The sequence below is a fragment of the Myotis nattereri genome (assembly GCF_964212035.1).
Source record: "Myotis nattereri genome assembly, chromosome: 1".
Classification (NCBI taxonomy): domain Eukaryota; kingdom Metazoa; phylum Chordata; class Mammalia; order Chiroptera; family Vespertilionidae; genus Myotis; species Myotis nattereri.
The window spans coordinates 149,933,109-149,950,178 of record NC_138075.1 but is presented as its reverse complement, the minus strand read 5'-3'; the positions used below and the strand labels follow the sequence as shown (position 1 = coordinate 149,950,178).

General features: G+C 38.3%; 1 protein-coding gene across 8 annotated transcripts in view; it reads right to left on the bottom strand.

The window, feature by feature from the left end:
• Positions 1 to 17,070, bottom strand: part of ZMYND11 (zinc finger MYND-type containing 11) — a 141,156-nt gene that overhangs the window by 16,390 nt on the left and 107,696 nt on the right. For 6 of the 8 annotated variants that reach the window (XM_081098370.1, XM_081098367.1, XM_081098372.1 and 3 more), the window contains 7 exons: positions 11,233 to 11,310; positions 10,710 to 10,802; positions 8,282 to 8,369; positions 7,676 to 7,731; positions 6,486 to 6,563; positions 5,532 to 5,650; positions 707 to 914 (listed from right to left, as the gene is read on the bottom strand). In XM_081098370.1, the coding sequence (XP_080954496.1) occupies positions 707 to 914; positions 5,532 to 5,650; positions 6,486 to 6,563; positions 7,676 to 7,731; positions 8,282 to 8,369; positions 10,710 to 10,802; positions 11,233 to 11,310 (720 nt within the window). The remainder of the gene's footprint in view (positions 1 to 706; positions 915 to 5,531; positions 5,651 to 6,485; positions 6,564 to 7,675; positions 7,732 to 8,281; positions 8,370 to 10,709; positions 10,803 to 11,232; positions 11,311 to 17,070) is intronic. The other 2 variants (XM_081098373.1, XM_081098374.1) reach the window with 1 other exon arrangement.

The following is a 17,070-nucleotide window of genomic DNA, read 5'->3' as shown; positions in this document are numbered from 1 at the left end:
CATCATAAAAGTAACAGCATATTATTCCAGACACTGAAACACTTCTCTGCTAAATACTAGCTCTGGGCCCACAGGTAAGAAGTAGCTCATTCCATTTCACGAAGGCACCTCTTACTCATTACTGCTCTGATGTGCAGGGCTTGAAAGAGCTAATGTGCCTGTGGAAGGGCAGTAGAGCACTAAACTCTTCAAACAGGCAGATCAGATCAGGGTGTGGGTGGCCTAGCTACTTGAACTGGGTTCAGTTTCTTTGGCAGAGCCCTTCACAAATGTTTACACGAAAAAAAGGAGAAATGTCAGAGCAGTCTTTACAGCCGGGGTTCTCAACCTGTGGGTCGCGACCCCTTTAGGGGTCGAACGACCCTTTCACAGGGGCCGCCTAAGGCCATCGGAAAACACATATATAATTACATATTGTTTTGTTATTAATCACTATGCTTCAATTATGTTCAATTTGTAACAATGAAAATACCTCCTGCATATCAGATATTTATATTATGATTCATAACAGTAGCAAAATTACAGTTACGAAGTAGCAACAAAAATAATTTTATGGTTGGGTGTCACCACAACATGAGGAACTGTATTAAAGGGTTGTGGCATTAGGAAGGTTGAGAACCACTGCTTTATAGCAAGGAGTGTGCATTAACAATGTTCACAGTTAAAATAATAACTGATGTGTGGTTTCTATGTGGACACCACTCACTTGCTCATTGCTGGTAGAGGAGATACTGGATTCTGCCTCCTCCTCCCCACGGTCCTCATTCTTAGACTTCCAAAATCTTCCTTCACGAAGGAAACGTTGATGCAGTTCCAGCTCATCACAAGCCTTTTTCCAACCCATACTGCGTTTAACATGCAGCCGATGGACATTGACTGTGATGTCCTGTATGTTTTCAGAAGGGATCCAAGCCCTAGCAACATTTAAAGGTTATAGTTAGAAATTTCCAAAACGGTAGTGGACTCCATCCATTTGTAAAGTATGGTTTGTGGAAATTCCAATTTACTGACCTGTTAGCTATGGCTTGAATAAAAACTCTTACCAAGCACTGAAGTGTCTCAAATTATCTCAGAACTATTTTCTTTAACCAGCTTAACATTGTCATGGGTTAGATATCCATTTTGCATAAGTCCTTTTTAAAATGTTATCTCTTATTGATCTAAAATACTGTAAGTTACTTAAAATCTAGCTATTTGCAGATTAGAAGTACAGAATCATTTGAAAATGCCCAGAAATTTTCATGAGATTCATACATATGAGGGCTTCCAAGAAATATTATCTAGTGGGTAATATTTATATTATATCCCTACTCATTAGCTGAACCATATTTAATTAATGGACAGAGAAGTGTCTGACTCATTCGGCAATCAAGTACACAGCTATGAACACAACTTCAAGTGTCTCTGAATTATATGTAATATTGATCTAAAACTACAGAATGAAAAATGTATTTGGTCTTATTGGAAAAAATGCTGACAATTTTCCTGGGCACTAATCATTAGACTGGACTGAAATAATATCGAGAATGCTGTTTACTGTGTGCTGGTGAAGACACCGCAAAGCATACAACAGTGAGTGCGGCCCATCTGATCTTGAGTATTACTCCCACCAACAAGGGTATTTTGGTTCACTTTTTAAAGCTGTGGGTTTTTAGAGAGATTTCTATTATGAACAATGCTGACTACCTGTAACAAACTCCTGAACTGTGAAAGTATTTCCCCTTAAATTATCTACTTGTGCCCTGGATACAATAAAATTAATTAGTATCTATTCTTAACATGGGACTTAATTCTCAATGTTGTTCATAATACATTCTTATCCTCTTTTTAAAATACATCCCCGCCCCCCTTTTACCTTCCTCCTCCCAGCCCCTACCTACCACCCCGGGTCTTCACTACCCTATTGCCCATGTCCATGGGCTATGCATATAAATCTCCTCTTTAATCAACTCCATTATTGCAGGTAACCAGATTTCACTTTTAAAGGTATCAGTGGGTATGAGATCTGATCTACAAAAAAATAACTGAAATGGTAAACAAACACTCCACAATTTAAAGTGTTAATAAACAGAGATATAATCTAATTTGGCTATATCTATACATCTGTCATGATTCTTTGAATATATGCAGAATAAAATGGCTCAGGGATATCTGAAGGAAAATGAACATAAACCATTCTATTTTTTCTTGTAGGACCTGATTTCCTGGCTGTGCCATCCCACCCTCTAACTACATGCAGCAGAAAGAGTTAGCCTTGACAAGGAGACCTTATCAGCTACTTTTTTTTCCTCTTGCAGGCAAAACCTTGCAAATCTTACCTATACTCTAAGGCAGTGGTTCTCAACCTTCTGGCCCTTTAAATACAGTTCCTTATGTTGTGACCCAACCATAAAATTATTTTCGTTGCTACTTCATAACTAATGTTGCTACTGTTATGAATCGTAATGTAAATATCTGATATGTAGGATGGTCTTAGGCGACCCCTGTGAAAGGGTCGATTGACTGCCAAAGGGGTTGCGACCCACAGGTTGAGAACCTCTGGAAGGATCACAGTCACCTTTCTTTCCTAGAACATTACAATTTACCAAGGTCAAGGGACAAAGTAGCACATTCTGAGTGTACAGAAGGGACTAGTCTGAAACCATTTATTTATTTAAAATTTATTTTTTTCTCCTACCTACATGTAAAGATATGATGAAATAACAGAAGAATATTTATTGGATCATTATATAACAATGAGAATGTATTTAAATACCACTAAACTTGTACATTTAAAAAAAGTATTTATTAATGAAAACTTTCAGCTGGTAGCCCTTATTAGCCATCTGTTCTCGTTGTATAACATGTTGTTTAAGAAATTAAAACTAATGTTCATAATATTTATAAAGTTTGTTTTCCAATAAATCAAATATTCTAATAATGATAGAGAATCATTTTCAAGGTGTTCCTTCATCAATCCTTCACATCAAATATTGTACTGATTACACTGTAACCAGGAAAGGAAAAAGACTAGATTGACAGTAAAATTGTAGACCTTTTATTTTCTAAAATAAAAGCTTTCGAGTCCCATCTGCCCAGAATCTTCAGATAAAAATCTTACAGAAAGTATTTCTTGGGAAAAAACTTCTAGAAATATAATTTTATTTTATATATAATGAGGTCTTTATATATAAAAATTTCTTTAAACCTTATAAACTCATACAGGATAGGTACTATTGAGGCCCCTATTTTATAAGTGAGGAAACAAGGCTGAGAGAGACTAAATAACTTGCCCAAGACTAGAGTAGAAAACGATGGTGCAAGGACACAAATCTAACCACTGGACCTTCCATGGTATCAATTTAGAGATTTCTACAGATTAGTGTTTCTATAGAACGGCTGCCCTAACTCACTTGTGACGTGTGCATTGCTGCCCTATTGGTTTTGATGGAAAACTGAAACAAACTGAATATGAGCATGTGACATTGAAAATTACCACTTAATCATACAATTTGAACATTCATTTTGTACTTAATTATGGTATTACTAGAGGCCTGGTGCATGAAATTCGTGCACTGGGGTGGGGGGGGGGGCGGGGGGAGGGGGGGTGTCCTTCAGTCCAGTCTGCACCCTCTCCAATCTAGGACCCCTCGGGGGATGTCTGACTGCTGGTTTAAACTGCTGGATGTCTAAACTGGCAGTCGGACATCCCTCTCACAATCCAGGACTGCTGGCTCCCAACCGCTCGCCTGCCTGCCTGCCTGCTTGATTGCCCCTAACTGCTTCTGCCTGCCAGCAGGATCACCCCCTAACTACTCCCTTGCCAGCCTGATCACCCCCTAACTACTCCCCTGCCAGCCTGATCGACGCCTAACTGCTCCCCTGCCAGCCCGCTCGCCCCCAACTGCCTTCCCCTGCCAGCCCAATCGCCCCCAACTGCCCTCCCCTACTGGCCTGATCACCCCCAACTGCCCTCCCCTGCTGGCCATCTTGTGGCTGTGGGCACTGCCATCTTTGAGGGCATGGCAGTAAATTAGCATATTCCCTCCTTATTGACTGTGGGCGCTGCCATCTTTGCAACAGCGTGAAGGTCAATTAGCATATTTCCTATTTATTAGATAGGATTATTTAACTAATGTTTCTTGCCATTAAAACAGTGTCAGCTGATTGTGCATCTATGAAAGAACAAAACTTTTTTGGACATTTACACTATTCACAGCTTTTTTAGAACTAAACTTCTACTTCAATTAAATGGAGACTAGGTAAAAATTCACTATGGGAGGAATAAAGTCTCATTCTGTAGCTTCTTTTATAGTAATAACAACTATACAGGAAGGACACTTACCCTCCAGGCATGACAGGAGACAGACGCTTCATGAAATGTAAATTTAAATCCTTGGACAGTGTCACTTTTAGATCAAGTTGCTGACTTTTGGCACTTTCTCCCTTTAATTTAATATTTGTGTTAAATAAACCCCCCACAAATTTCATGTGAATTATTTTTCCTATTGTGGCTTGGAATAGTTAGACTCATTAATCTCTGAGTCCTATGACAGTTCACAGTACTTGAATTCACTTTTAGAGTCAATGCTTTTATGACACATTATTTAGGACACTATCTTAGACTTCCTAATGTTCAATGTACAGTAAAATTTAAGGCCTTAATATCACAATAAAGGAGAGCTATAATTTTATAGAACAGTTTAGCATTTTGTGTCAAATAACTATGCAAAAAAAATTTTATAGTAATAAAACGGGGTTTTACCCTTGGGATACATATATTGTTATATTATGAAAAAGCAAATTTTATGCTTTGCTGTATACATATCCCTAGCAACAGACTTTAAAATCTAGATTGGAAACAATGTCTGGTAATTCTATGCATATAATTCTTATATATACTTAGATTCCAAGATTGAAACTCTATTCTACTACTGAGGTGCTTATTTTGGTCTATGGCTTTTGAAAGATGGTTGAAACCACCATAATGTCATTAGAATACTATGAAATGGACACATCTTAAGAATCCTTCCCCCTTCACTGCCATCAGGAATTCAGGTCAGCTTTAACATGCATCTGAGTTCAACAGTGTTAGTTACTGAAACTATCTTGCTTAGTAAAAAATAACTGAAATATACCTAAAGACACAATTTATAGAACTCACTGTTAGTTGCCTAGTCAACTTATATGCTGTTTCTTAAGAAACTTCATGCTGTTTCTGATAAAGCTACCAGAACACTGGTACTGGCCAGACTGAGTCTTAAGAACTGAGAGCTCAGCCGAAACTGGTTTGGCTCAGTGGATAGAGTGTCGGCCTGTGGACTGAAGGGTCCCAGGTTCGATTCCAGTCAGGGGCATGTGCCTTGGTTGTGGGCACATCCCCAGTAGGAGATGTGCAGGAGGTGGCTGATCAATGTTTCTCTCTCATCGATGTTTCTAACTCTCTGCCTCTCTCCCTTCCTCTCTGTAAAAAATCAGTAAAATATATTAAAAAAAAAAAAAAAAAAGAACTGAGAGCTCAGCTACTCCGGCTGCATGTGGGTCGTGCTTACCTTTGATGGTGGTGACCAAAGAAGCGGACGTCAACTTGATTGTCCTCCTTCTGCATGACCTTGGCTGGCCAGAATCCAAAACCTTTCATCTTAGCCCAAACCAGTTCATGATTAGGTATCTGCAAATAAAACGTTCTGCCTTGTCATTACTTTTAAAGTATTAAGTATAAGTGTATCATTCATTAATATTGAATTAGTTAAGTATAACTCATTATTTTGAAAACATTACAAAACACATAGAACTTGTTTTCTTTTTTTGGGATTGACTGACTTTGCCTCCAAGAAAAACACCAAAAACTAAAATCTGCATGAGAGTAGGAATATGGACCTTCATTTCTGAGAAGAGAAGAAAAATACCCACTTACTATCCTGTAGCACTATGAAATGAGGCAGTGGGGGCAAACAGAAGACCCTCACTGTGTTTCATGAGCCTGTTAGAAATGGGAGGATTTGAAACCCTGATTCAAACCTAACTAATCCGAGATTCAAATTTTAAAAAACTTTCAAGTGACTGAGAAGCACGTAACTTCTGGGAGACCAACTGCTCTCAGGGGGCCTTTACATCGTGCCTCTGGGGCCCCAGAACACTCACAGGTTTTCTTGCCATCACCCTTCCTGAAATCATCTCATTTTAGGGGAAATTATACAGGTATTAACATCTATAAAGCCTTCAATTTCTTGTGAAAGAATGAGAAGAAAAGCAAAAATCTATTATATATATTAAGGGACTCAATGTTTAGCTTTAAGTTCCTTGTTTTAAAGTCAAAATTGGATAACAATCCCAAGCTGTTTTTCCCATGTCTCAGTTTTTACACTCATTGAAACCAAATGTCCTATGATACAAAGAAACATATTTAGGAAGGATTATAAACTTTAAGCAAACTGGAAATAAACTTCCTTAGAGCATCATATACTTAAGAGGTAAAACACAAAAAATCACAAAATGTCACATACGCAAGGATAGCAGAACCAATTGTCAGGACGAGCATTTGACAAATAGAAGCAGTTCTTGCAAAGCTGTAACTCATCCAGCTGAAAAAGAACAACAACTATTTTAGCCTACAAAATATAAATATCTGCATTAAACTATATAAAATCGATTCACATAAATTAACATTCTTGTTCATGTACACAAATAGCCTTGAATTTTGTTCCTAAGTTTAAATTTTAAGTTTTCAATAATATTGGAAAAGCCTGCCACTTTCCTGTTCAAACCACCCCCATGGTCTCAGATTGCATTTAAAAGAGAAAACAAATTCCTTACAAGGCCTGGCCTGCCTGACCTCTGCGTTCCAGCCTCACTGGTGCCTCTGGCTCTTTAGTACTTGGATTAATGCAATTTCCTCAGTAAGGTCTTCCTCATCTACCCACATAAAATATCCACTACCAATAATAGCAGTCCTTACTTTGCCGCATTCTCCATGTTAGTCTTTGTTTTCTTTCATAACATTTTTTTCCAATTTATAAACATATTTTGACTGTTTCTTATTTAAGTATCCCTCTCTTCAGAATACAGCTCCATTAGCAGGAAGCCAGTACCTTGATCACCATTTCATTCCTCCTAACACATGCCCAGCACACAATAGACACTCAGTAAACATATATTTAATGGATTTTAAAAAGTCAAATTTGAAATGAATTTAAGAATAAAACTTTTAGATAATTGAGACACTTTTGCAAAGACAATATGATTACAGGTGTTTCAAATAAGAAAGACCATATATACAAAAAAACCTTCCCAAAATAGTATTTCATTTACTATATAAATATGAACTGTGTTGTTTGGTTGTTGTTTTTTTGCCTGTGTAGTATCCTTTATCCAAAGAAGGTAACATTTGTTGAGTGTCTCTGCCCCATACAAAACATGTACATGCATTAGGTAACCAATAACTTAAGGGTGATTAAAAAAGAGCAAACAAAATTTCTTTGTATAAGTTACTTAGTAACTAAATCTCCTAGGATATCTGAGAATAGTTTGACAGAATTTTTTGCCTCTATTTGCATTATTTCCCATGTATATAAAAAATGGAAATAAACTGATATTTAATGGAAATTACAAAATTAAAATATGTAAGATGAGTGGGATTGTGAAATAAATTAATTCGAAATATAGTAAGAGTTTAATTACTAGGTATAGACAGTACCTCATGACAGGTATCTTTATACAGCATTCTTGCAATGTCAGCTTGCTCACTGTCTGCTGTAATTAAAGACAGATATCCATTACCAATAATCTAAAATACAGACTACCAAAATTAATACACTCATTTAAATTTTCTTTCATTTTGACAAAAGTAGATATATACCATTTAAAACAAAATGTGTATTGTTTTTAAGAGTTCAGGCACTGAAATAAAATTCTACAAGCAGCTTTAATTTCACATCTAACATAGCACTAATTCTCTAGGTAAAGAGTGGCCTCTTTCTTTACCTTTAAGTGATAGAATATTAATGGGGAAACAACCAGAATTAATCACAGTGCTTATAAAAAGCCTTTCAACTAAGTACATAAATAAAACTATAAAAAGTAATACTTTCAGCATTTAGTGTACTAGTGTTTTGCTTTTGGACAGTTCATTCTATAAGCTATAACTTACATTACCAAATATTTTTAAGATTAAACCATAACATTATTACTTACAGATCATTAAAATACTAATTTTAATGTAATATTTTATAAAAGTTATTTCTCAATATGGAATGTAAATGGTATGAAAAAAATGCAAAAGAAAAAGCAAAAAATATTCAACCTCCATAGAAAATCACTGTATTGTGGAGAAGTAGCTGAGCATCAGCTTTGAACTCTTCATAACTTCGGTATTTCCCTTCATTCACTTTCTGCAGTGATTAAAAAACAAAATGGCAAGAGTTACTAGTAAAAATATTTGTCTGCAATATGATAACATGGTTAGAGTATAGGATGCAACAGATTTTTCCAAATAACATCACGGCTACTCCTGTGTCCCACAGTGTTGACACACCATATGTAAGAGAAACCCACAACTCCAGTGCAGTTAGAATGTGACAGTATGGTGAAGTGTGGCAGATCTGCTGTCCTATAGCCACTGCTGTCTTTTCTACTGATTTACTGGAGTGAACTTGGCAGCTTGAACATCTTCTTGTGTAGCAATGATAAAAGCTCACTGTAAACAGTTAAAAGCTTTGGCCAATGTCGCTGATGAGAACTTAACTACTTATTATAACACAGGAGAATAAAGATTGGAGAAAAAGAACTGTTAGCCTCTGTGACAGTTTAACATGACTAAAGAAGACACATTTGTAATTCTGAATTGGAAAAGGTTAGGTGGGAAATCTGAGGGGTTGCTGGGATAAGACAAAATTTTTAGAAGGGGGTATGACAAATTAACTCAACAACAAGAAGGCATTTTCTTATCCTCATGATATTTTTAGGAAATAGGTTTGAAAATTGCTTGGCTGTCAAATACTAAAATATTAAGGCCTCTAAAGAATAATTAAGATCTTCCCTGACAGGTGTGACTCAGTTGGCTGGGTGTAGTCGTGCACTGAAAGGTTGCAGTGTTCGATTCTAGCTCAGGGCACATGACCAGGTTCTGGGCTTGATCCCCAGGAAGGGGTGTGCAGGAGGCAGCTGATCAATGTTTCATTCTCTCTCCCTCTCTCTCTAAACATCAATTTTAAAAAAGGTTAAGAACCAACCTTTTTCTTGAAATCCTCCAAAACCCAATTCAGTGGCCCTTTTTCGGAAGGCTTCCCCCAGATTCCCTAGCTGAAGGTAGTTGCCTCCTGGCATGTGCCTCAGGATTTACTGTATTGGGCTCTGGGATGCTTATACCCTCTGTGATTTGTGAGGTATGCACTGTGCCCTTGCATTTTGATCTGGACTGTAGTTAAGCTCCTACAACCATAAAAATCATGTCTTCCTCTACTTTTCTTACAGTGCTTTTGCTCATGAATAGCACTTGCCAAGCAGAGAACCAAGACAGCATCCACCCATCTAGTGTTCTCTATGGAGCCAAGAGGATCAAACTGGGGATCTGGGTCGGTGCCATGCAGGAAGGGAAACGTGCAAGAGCACGGGCAGGGGCAGGAAGGGCAACTGGGTTCAACGTTCTTTCACAGGCCTCAGAGTTTAGGAAAAGAGGCTATACCTGAGGCTATGAAATCTGCCAGTAGTAGGTAAAATTTAAATTGTTTTTATTCTAGGATTTGCCAGAATTTTAAGGGAACAACTGTCATTTACCCTTTCCTTCCATAGAAATAATACACCTTTAGTCTTTCTCAGCTGCTAAGGCAGTGGTTCTCAACCTGTGGGTCGTGACCTCTTTGGGGGGTCAAACGACCCCTTCACAGGGGTCGCCTAAGACCACTGGAAAACACATATATAATTACATATTGTTTTTGTGATTAATCACTATGCTTCAATTATGTTCAATTTATAACAATGAAATTGGGGGTCACCACAACATGAGGAACTGTATGAAAGGGTCGCGGCATTAGGAAGGTTGAGAACCACTGTGCTAAGGGATTAGGAAATTTATAAGATAATTTCAAATAATTCCTACGGTCTTCCTATAAGCTATTATGGCCAACCATAGGATTTTAAAATTTCAAAATGATACATAAATTACAAAATTAGTAATTCAGCAACCCTAACTTAAAACATGTCTAAGTGTTCTAAGGGATTTTATTGCAATTAGTAATTAAATATTAACAAACCCAACATTCCTCAGCTAGCATTGATAACATTAAGAACTTTAAGAATAATTATTTGGTTCAAGTTCATTTCATTGTTTCCCAAGACTCTAGAGTAGTTCTATGCTCTAATTTTTCCTTGAGAGAAACCCCCAAGTACTACTGCTAAAACTAGGGGCCTGTGTCCAGATGTGCATTCTCTACATCTGAAATATTAAACTGACCAGGTCCCATCCATTTGCTTTCACAAACAAGTATCAAGACTTTACATGTCGTTTAAAACCAGCCTTATTATAAGGCCTGGTTGTACCAGAGTGACCACACGAAATTTAAAACAATAGGCATGTATGTGAGGTGGCCATGCTTAGCTGGTTCTAGTAAGACACTGGGCAGGCACATCCTCCTCAAGCAGGAATGGCACCCAGGATCATGCTTGGCTGTGATCTCTCATTCACCTGGGAGCCATGAGGTAAATGGGAAGCAGTACGGAAGGCCTGGCTTTACCTCTTGTATGGTGGGGACGTCAACCGCTGAATGCACCAGCCTCCGGTACATCGGGTGTTTGCTGTCCTTTCCCTTTTTATTAAGGTCTATAGCCTGGAAGGTCATTAAATACACCAGTTTAAATGTGGCTAGAGAGAGACAGGTAAAACATCAATTTCTAAAGAAGTACTTTAGAACTTAACAGAGAAATGTACATGCACTATATAGTTTAACATGGCATTCCTTAAGGTTTTGACAAAACAGTTATTGTGGAGCATTCCGTTTCATTTTAAACACTATCAATGAAAATGTTCTGATAAACAAACTTTCTAAATGTAAATGTTTCTAATCTAATGCAGCTAAAGAAATGTCTGTTCTAAAACAAAGACAAAACAAAAAAATCTAAAAGCCTATTATAGAACAATTTACTATACAAAAGAATTATGACAAAGCTGCTCTATACATATTTACTTGTCAGTCATTAACTTTTAAAGAGTGAACCAGAGTGAAATCTAATTGGGAAGACTCCAGGGGCAGGACTCACCCTCTCCTTCATGCGGGAGACTATGAACCTCAGGTATGTGCTCATCTCTTGTTTGTTTGTATTTTTCTTCTTGATGCTCTGTTAAAAACAGGAAAGGCCAGATATAAAATCTGATCATTTATATGTCTATATTCACGTAAAAGACTTCTATATATAAAAGATTATAGTCTGCTAAGATTTCACTTATAAAATGCACTATTTCCAAAATATTTGATTTTGAGATTTGCATAGCAAAAGTAACATGTACTGTAATAATCAGAAAATATTATGCTGTACTTGAAATAATACCTTAGAAAATTATGCATTTGTTTCTTGATATTTTGGAACTTAAACCAATTTTCAGATTAAAAAGAAATGACAACAATAATGATAACATAATAATGACATAATATAGAATCACTTATTTTGATATATATTCATAATGAATGGCTAAAGTCCTTTAGGGTGCATTTTAAATTAGCAATCGTGCATGGTGACTTTCAAAATAACTTTATTAAAAATCTCTGTCACTTATGAAATATGTGCAGTAGTGCAGTGGCAACACCTACATATCTGTCTTAAAGTGCTACTGATCTAGTCAGTATAAATCCAATTTCTGTCAGGCTGGCCTAAAAGCTAATTAGGTTCTTCAATTTATCTCTCAGAAAATCTAACTTCACATGAAGAAGGAAAAATCCAGGATTCTATTTCTCTTATGTCCTTTGTAGATAGCAAAGAAATGAAGACAAACATTCTCATTTCTTTAGTCAAGGTTAAGAAATCACAGCAGACACTGGGTCATAAGCAGATGGCACAGCAGAGGACCGAGTAGGTCTGGGCCACCTACTAACAGATGCTTTAACTTTCTCAGGCCACTAGATTATAACTCCCAAAGAAACGTAAATGCAGGAAATGATCTTAATATGCTTAATACAGTTACATTTCTCATGTAACTGAGAAGTCTTAGCCAGAGCTTAAGCAAATTGATTATACACACAATATTAAAATACTATCCTATATAATAAAAGGGTAACATGCAAATCAACCGAACGGCGGAAAAAATGGACGCTATGATGTGCACTGACCACCAAGGGGCAGATGCTCAATGCAGGAACTGCCACCTGGTGGTCAGTGTGCTCCCACAGGGGGAGCGCTGCTCAGCCACAAGCCGGGCTCGTGCTCACAACTGGCGAGCGTAGCAGCGGTGGTGGGAGCCTCTCCCACCTCTGCGGCAGCACTCAGGATGTCTGACTGCTAAAGGGCACAGGCCAGGCTAAAGGACACCTCTCCCCCCCCCTTCAACCCTGGTACACGAATGTCGTGCACTGGGCCTCTAGTCCTAATATATAAAAAGCTAGGAGTCGTCACAACTGAAACAACCAGACTGCTGAATGAACAGCAGGCTGCGTGGGGCAACCAGGCTGGCGGGGGGGGGGGGGGCAGGCAGCTGTTAGGGGCGACCAGGCCAGCAGGGGTGGGGGCAGTTGGGGGCGACCAGGCTGGCAGGGGGCGCAGTTGGGAGCAACCACACCGGCAGGCAGAGACGGTTAGGGGTGATCAGGCTAGTTTAAAAGGCAATGACCTTTCTTGGACCCCATGTTTATAATTTCGGGGGGAGAAGGGCTTTGATGTAGCTTGTGAAGTCTCATTTTTAACAAGATCCCCAGTGATTCTCACGCACACAAACATGTGAGAACTATTAATTGGCCCTGTCCATAAGCCAGACACAACAGAGAACTAAGCTCAGTTCCTGCATTCTGCAAATCTCACAGTAGTGTAGAGGGAGCTCACAGTGGGTCTGATGGACAATCAGCTATTAGCATTTTGGACAAATGTTTTTGCAGCATGGACATCCTCCCACAAACTGCTTTTTATACTAAACAATTTGTTAAACTTGATATAGGGAAGAGAAAAAGTAAGAAGTCCAAGAAAGCTGTTTTTTCTTACCTCTTGGAAAACCTACATTCCCTTAAAAAGAAAGAGTAAAAACAATGATTCTAGCTGCAAGCTCTATCATGCCAAATATTTTGGGTACAGTATGAAACAGTTGATCCCAAATATCAATCTGATCATTAAATCATAAATTTGTATAAATTCAGATGTAATAACAATGTACATCAGGTTAGAAGCCTTGTAATACCTGTGGGACTATGGTTCTTTTGATAGGTAACATATTCTTTAGGGGAAATATGCAGCCACCACTTTTATGTAGTGCTGAAGAGTAATGTTCCCTAAATATTGTCTACAGTCACCTGAGCAGTGATGATGGGGATGAGTTTCTCACTACATCTACCACAACATAGTCCTGTGTCGTGGGTTGCTAGGTAGTTCACGCGTACACAGAAATATGTTTTTCTCCTTCCTGTGCTCCAAACACCAATCTATGAAAACTTCACTGTTAGTAGGCTAACCTCTTTTCTTTTTGGAACCTTAGAAAACAAAGCAACTCAACATTTCCTTATGGGAAAAACTGATGCAGTGATAGAATCAGAACATCACTATAGCCAAAACATCCTAACTATATTGGTCTTTCTTTGTAACAAAAACAATGAAAACACTTTGAATCGATACAGAAAACCCTATTCTACTTTGCTTAAGTTTAGGTAACTTGTGCACTAAACTGTTCTTGTTTAAATAAAGGTCCATTTTCAATTCCTACTTCTTTCCCACAGTGAATTTACACAAAATGTGGGTGGGGTCATTCCCACAATGCTTTGGTTTCATCTGTTTAAATATTCTTAAGTGAACTGCTAAATTAGCGTAACCATGTGCAGCAATTATTTCTTTCCTGTTGGGAAGACTGCAAATGCAGTGTTCAGACTAAGGGCCTTGATTTCACAAATTTAAATGATAAATGTAAGATGATAATCTGGTTTTGTGTCATGTTTAAGTTTGTTTAGAGTCAAGTAGCTAGAGTATCTCTTTTCTACCATGTGCAATTAAAAGTGGTGATATGAGCTTGGAAAAAGGACTATTTCACATAAAATGTAAAAGGAAACACAAGGGGGACATGTGACTTCCATGGCTGAATAGATATTACCTATCCCATCCTTCACAGCTCCAATTCCTTCAAAATATTACTTCAGGAGGTCTTCTACCCCATTTAATAAAGTGCTACCCAGACATAGCTATTCCACTCAATGTTCAACAACTGTGGCTGTTGAATCACTGGGAAAAACACCAACATCCACTTATATAAAGTTGTGGAACAGGCACAACATATCTGTGATGGGAAGTAATGAGGCCCTAGCCAGTATGGCTCAGTGGATAGAGCGTTGGCCCACAGACTGAAGGGTCCCAGCTTCAATTCTGGCCAAGGGCATGTACCTTGGTTGCTGGTTCCCAGCCCTGGTCAGGGTGTGTGCAGTAGGTGACCAATTGGTGTGTCTCTCTCACATCAAAGTTTCTCTCTCTCTCTCCTTTTTCCTTCCACTCTCTCTAAAAATCAATGGAAAAATATCCTCGACAGAGGATTAACAACAACAACAAAAAAGTAATGAGAACAATGGCTGAGGAGGAGGGTACAATGATCATGTTCTCTGCCTTGGTGGGACCTGGGTGTACAGGTGTGTGTGCGCATTTGTCTGTTCATCAAATGGTACATTCAAGACTTTTGCAAACCCCTGCAAAGTAAATTTTACCTCAAAGAAAAAGCCCCACATGTCAAGGTGCCACGGCTTAGGGAGGGGCCTGGGCACTCACTGTGCCAGTACTCCAGGTGTTTCTAACAATTGACCCTGACTGAGAATCACTGCCTTGCATTATTAAAGAGGCTATGTATTTACACAAACAGGTGCAGTGGTTCCAATTGTAACCTTGGCTGCTACACTGAGAAGTGTTAAGTGGTAATCTTCAAAAGTCCTTTTAAAGTGATGCCAGACCTAATAACTTTCTCCATCTGCTTGCTAAGACAGACAGAAATGTTTCTCTCCTGTATTTGTTCACTTTGCAGATACTATATACTAGAAACTTTAGTGATTTGGGTTGGATAGAATTCACCAAAAGGAGTGTCACATCCAAAAAATTATTTTGTTGAAAACCTCTCCTACTTGTTTATTTTGTACTGCTGCCCAATCCACTTTTCTGGTGACCAATACGGGATTCTACTGCAGATATAGGACAAGAACTGAAATGCATACAAGCCCTCTGTTGGTAAGTGAACAGCTGCCCTGGGGCACGGAGCTCTCTGCCCAGGATACTGAAAGGAGCCTGCTTCCCAGACCCGGGGCCCAGGGAGCTTCCTCAGCAAACTGAAGCAAACAAAAGAGAAGACCCTGAACAGATGCAAAACCTTTCCCAACAATGTGCAGGGATAAAACATTTGCTATATATATATATTTTAAAAAAGTTAAAAAAACAACAACCATTTGTTATAAGATGCTTTCACATTTGCTAAACTTGTGTGGGCTTTCTTTCTAAAGTTTCCAGTTACAATTTAGAGATTTAGTATTTCACACAAGAAATCAACAAAGCATTGCAGCTTCTGCCCCAGAGTGGCACTGTAAGACTTCTGGGTATTTCTTAGGTAATACATGTGAGCTGCCTTACGTGACATTCACAACAGTGTCTCAGGTAATGCCTGTTGGCCAAACCAAGCCACTCACAGTACCTTGAGCAAAAGCTACTCTAACAGAAAGTAAAGGTTCGCTTCTAAGGTTAAATGCTATTCTGTCTGTAATATAACTAAGCAGGCAACTCTTCATAAGTTTGGAAAACATAAAAGTAATGCTGTGTAGTATCTGCAGATTGTTTCAGACCCAATCTTTTCTCAGGCTTTGAAGAACTGTACCTACTGTTACTTACAGACTTCAGGACTCATCAGTAAAGGCCTCTCTGTAACAGCATGCAGCTCAAACCTAGTAAAACCCAATAAAGTTCTGGAAACTGTTCAAAACACCCAGCAGCATACAGGAGTGATTTGGGCAATATCTGCAAATTATCACGGAAAAAACTTCCATTTCATGGCCAAAGTTGTTGGAACCATTTTAAAGGGACAATAATCACATGGCTGAAGCTGTGTTATAAATGTGCATAAGACATCCACTAAAGTGAGATGCTCTTAAGTATATTATAGACAACTGAGGGGCTGCTTTCCTCTACTTAAAGGGAAAAAAAATAACAGAAAATCTTGAGCATCTTCCTGAGTAAGGGATTCTCAGGCCAGTTACAAACAATTGCTGGGATATAGCAAATCCAAAGAGTCTAGCTAGATACCTCAGACAAATCATAAATAATGTGTCACGCTCAGTGACTTATGGTGTTTCTGGCTGGAAGAAGGTACAAGCAACTTTTGACCCACAACTGATCATTGATTACAGTGCCTAAGCATCACTAGTCAAAGGGACACTCAGGATTAAATGATCTAGAATTTTCAATATTTTCTAGAGACCCTGCTTTAAACTGTAGAAACATATTTTAGCAGAGGATGAAGCTGTGGAAGTATTATTCCAGTACACCAAATATCCAAAAGAAAAAAAGTGTGAAATTAGAAATCAAGGTATCTTCTCATTTGTGCTGCTGGAGTTCAATTCAAATCCAAGTCCCCAAGTCTGTGACTAAAGAAAGACAAGCGCCTCACAGTTTTGGGGGAATTCCCAATATCCAGAATGTCCTTTGGCAGCAGACTCAACAGGGTTGGCAAACTTTCTCTGTGGAGGGCCAGACAGAAAATATTTTAGGATTTGAGAACACACACAGTGTGTCTGTTTCAACTATTCAATTGCCATGGTGGAGAAGACGTCATCTTAAATAATGTTCTAACAAAACTTGTGGAAACCAAAATTGGAATTTCTTATCATTTTCACATCACAAAATATTATCCCTCTTTTGATTTTTCTTCATTTAAAAATGTAAACCCCA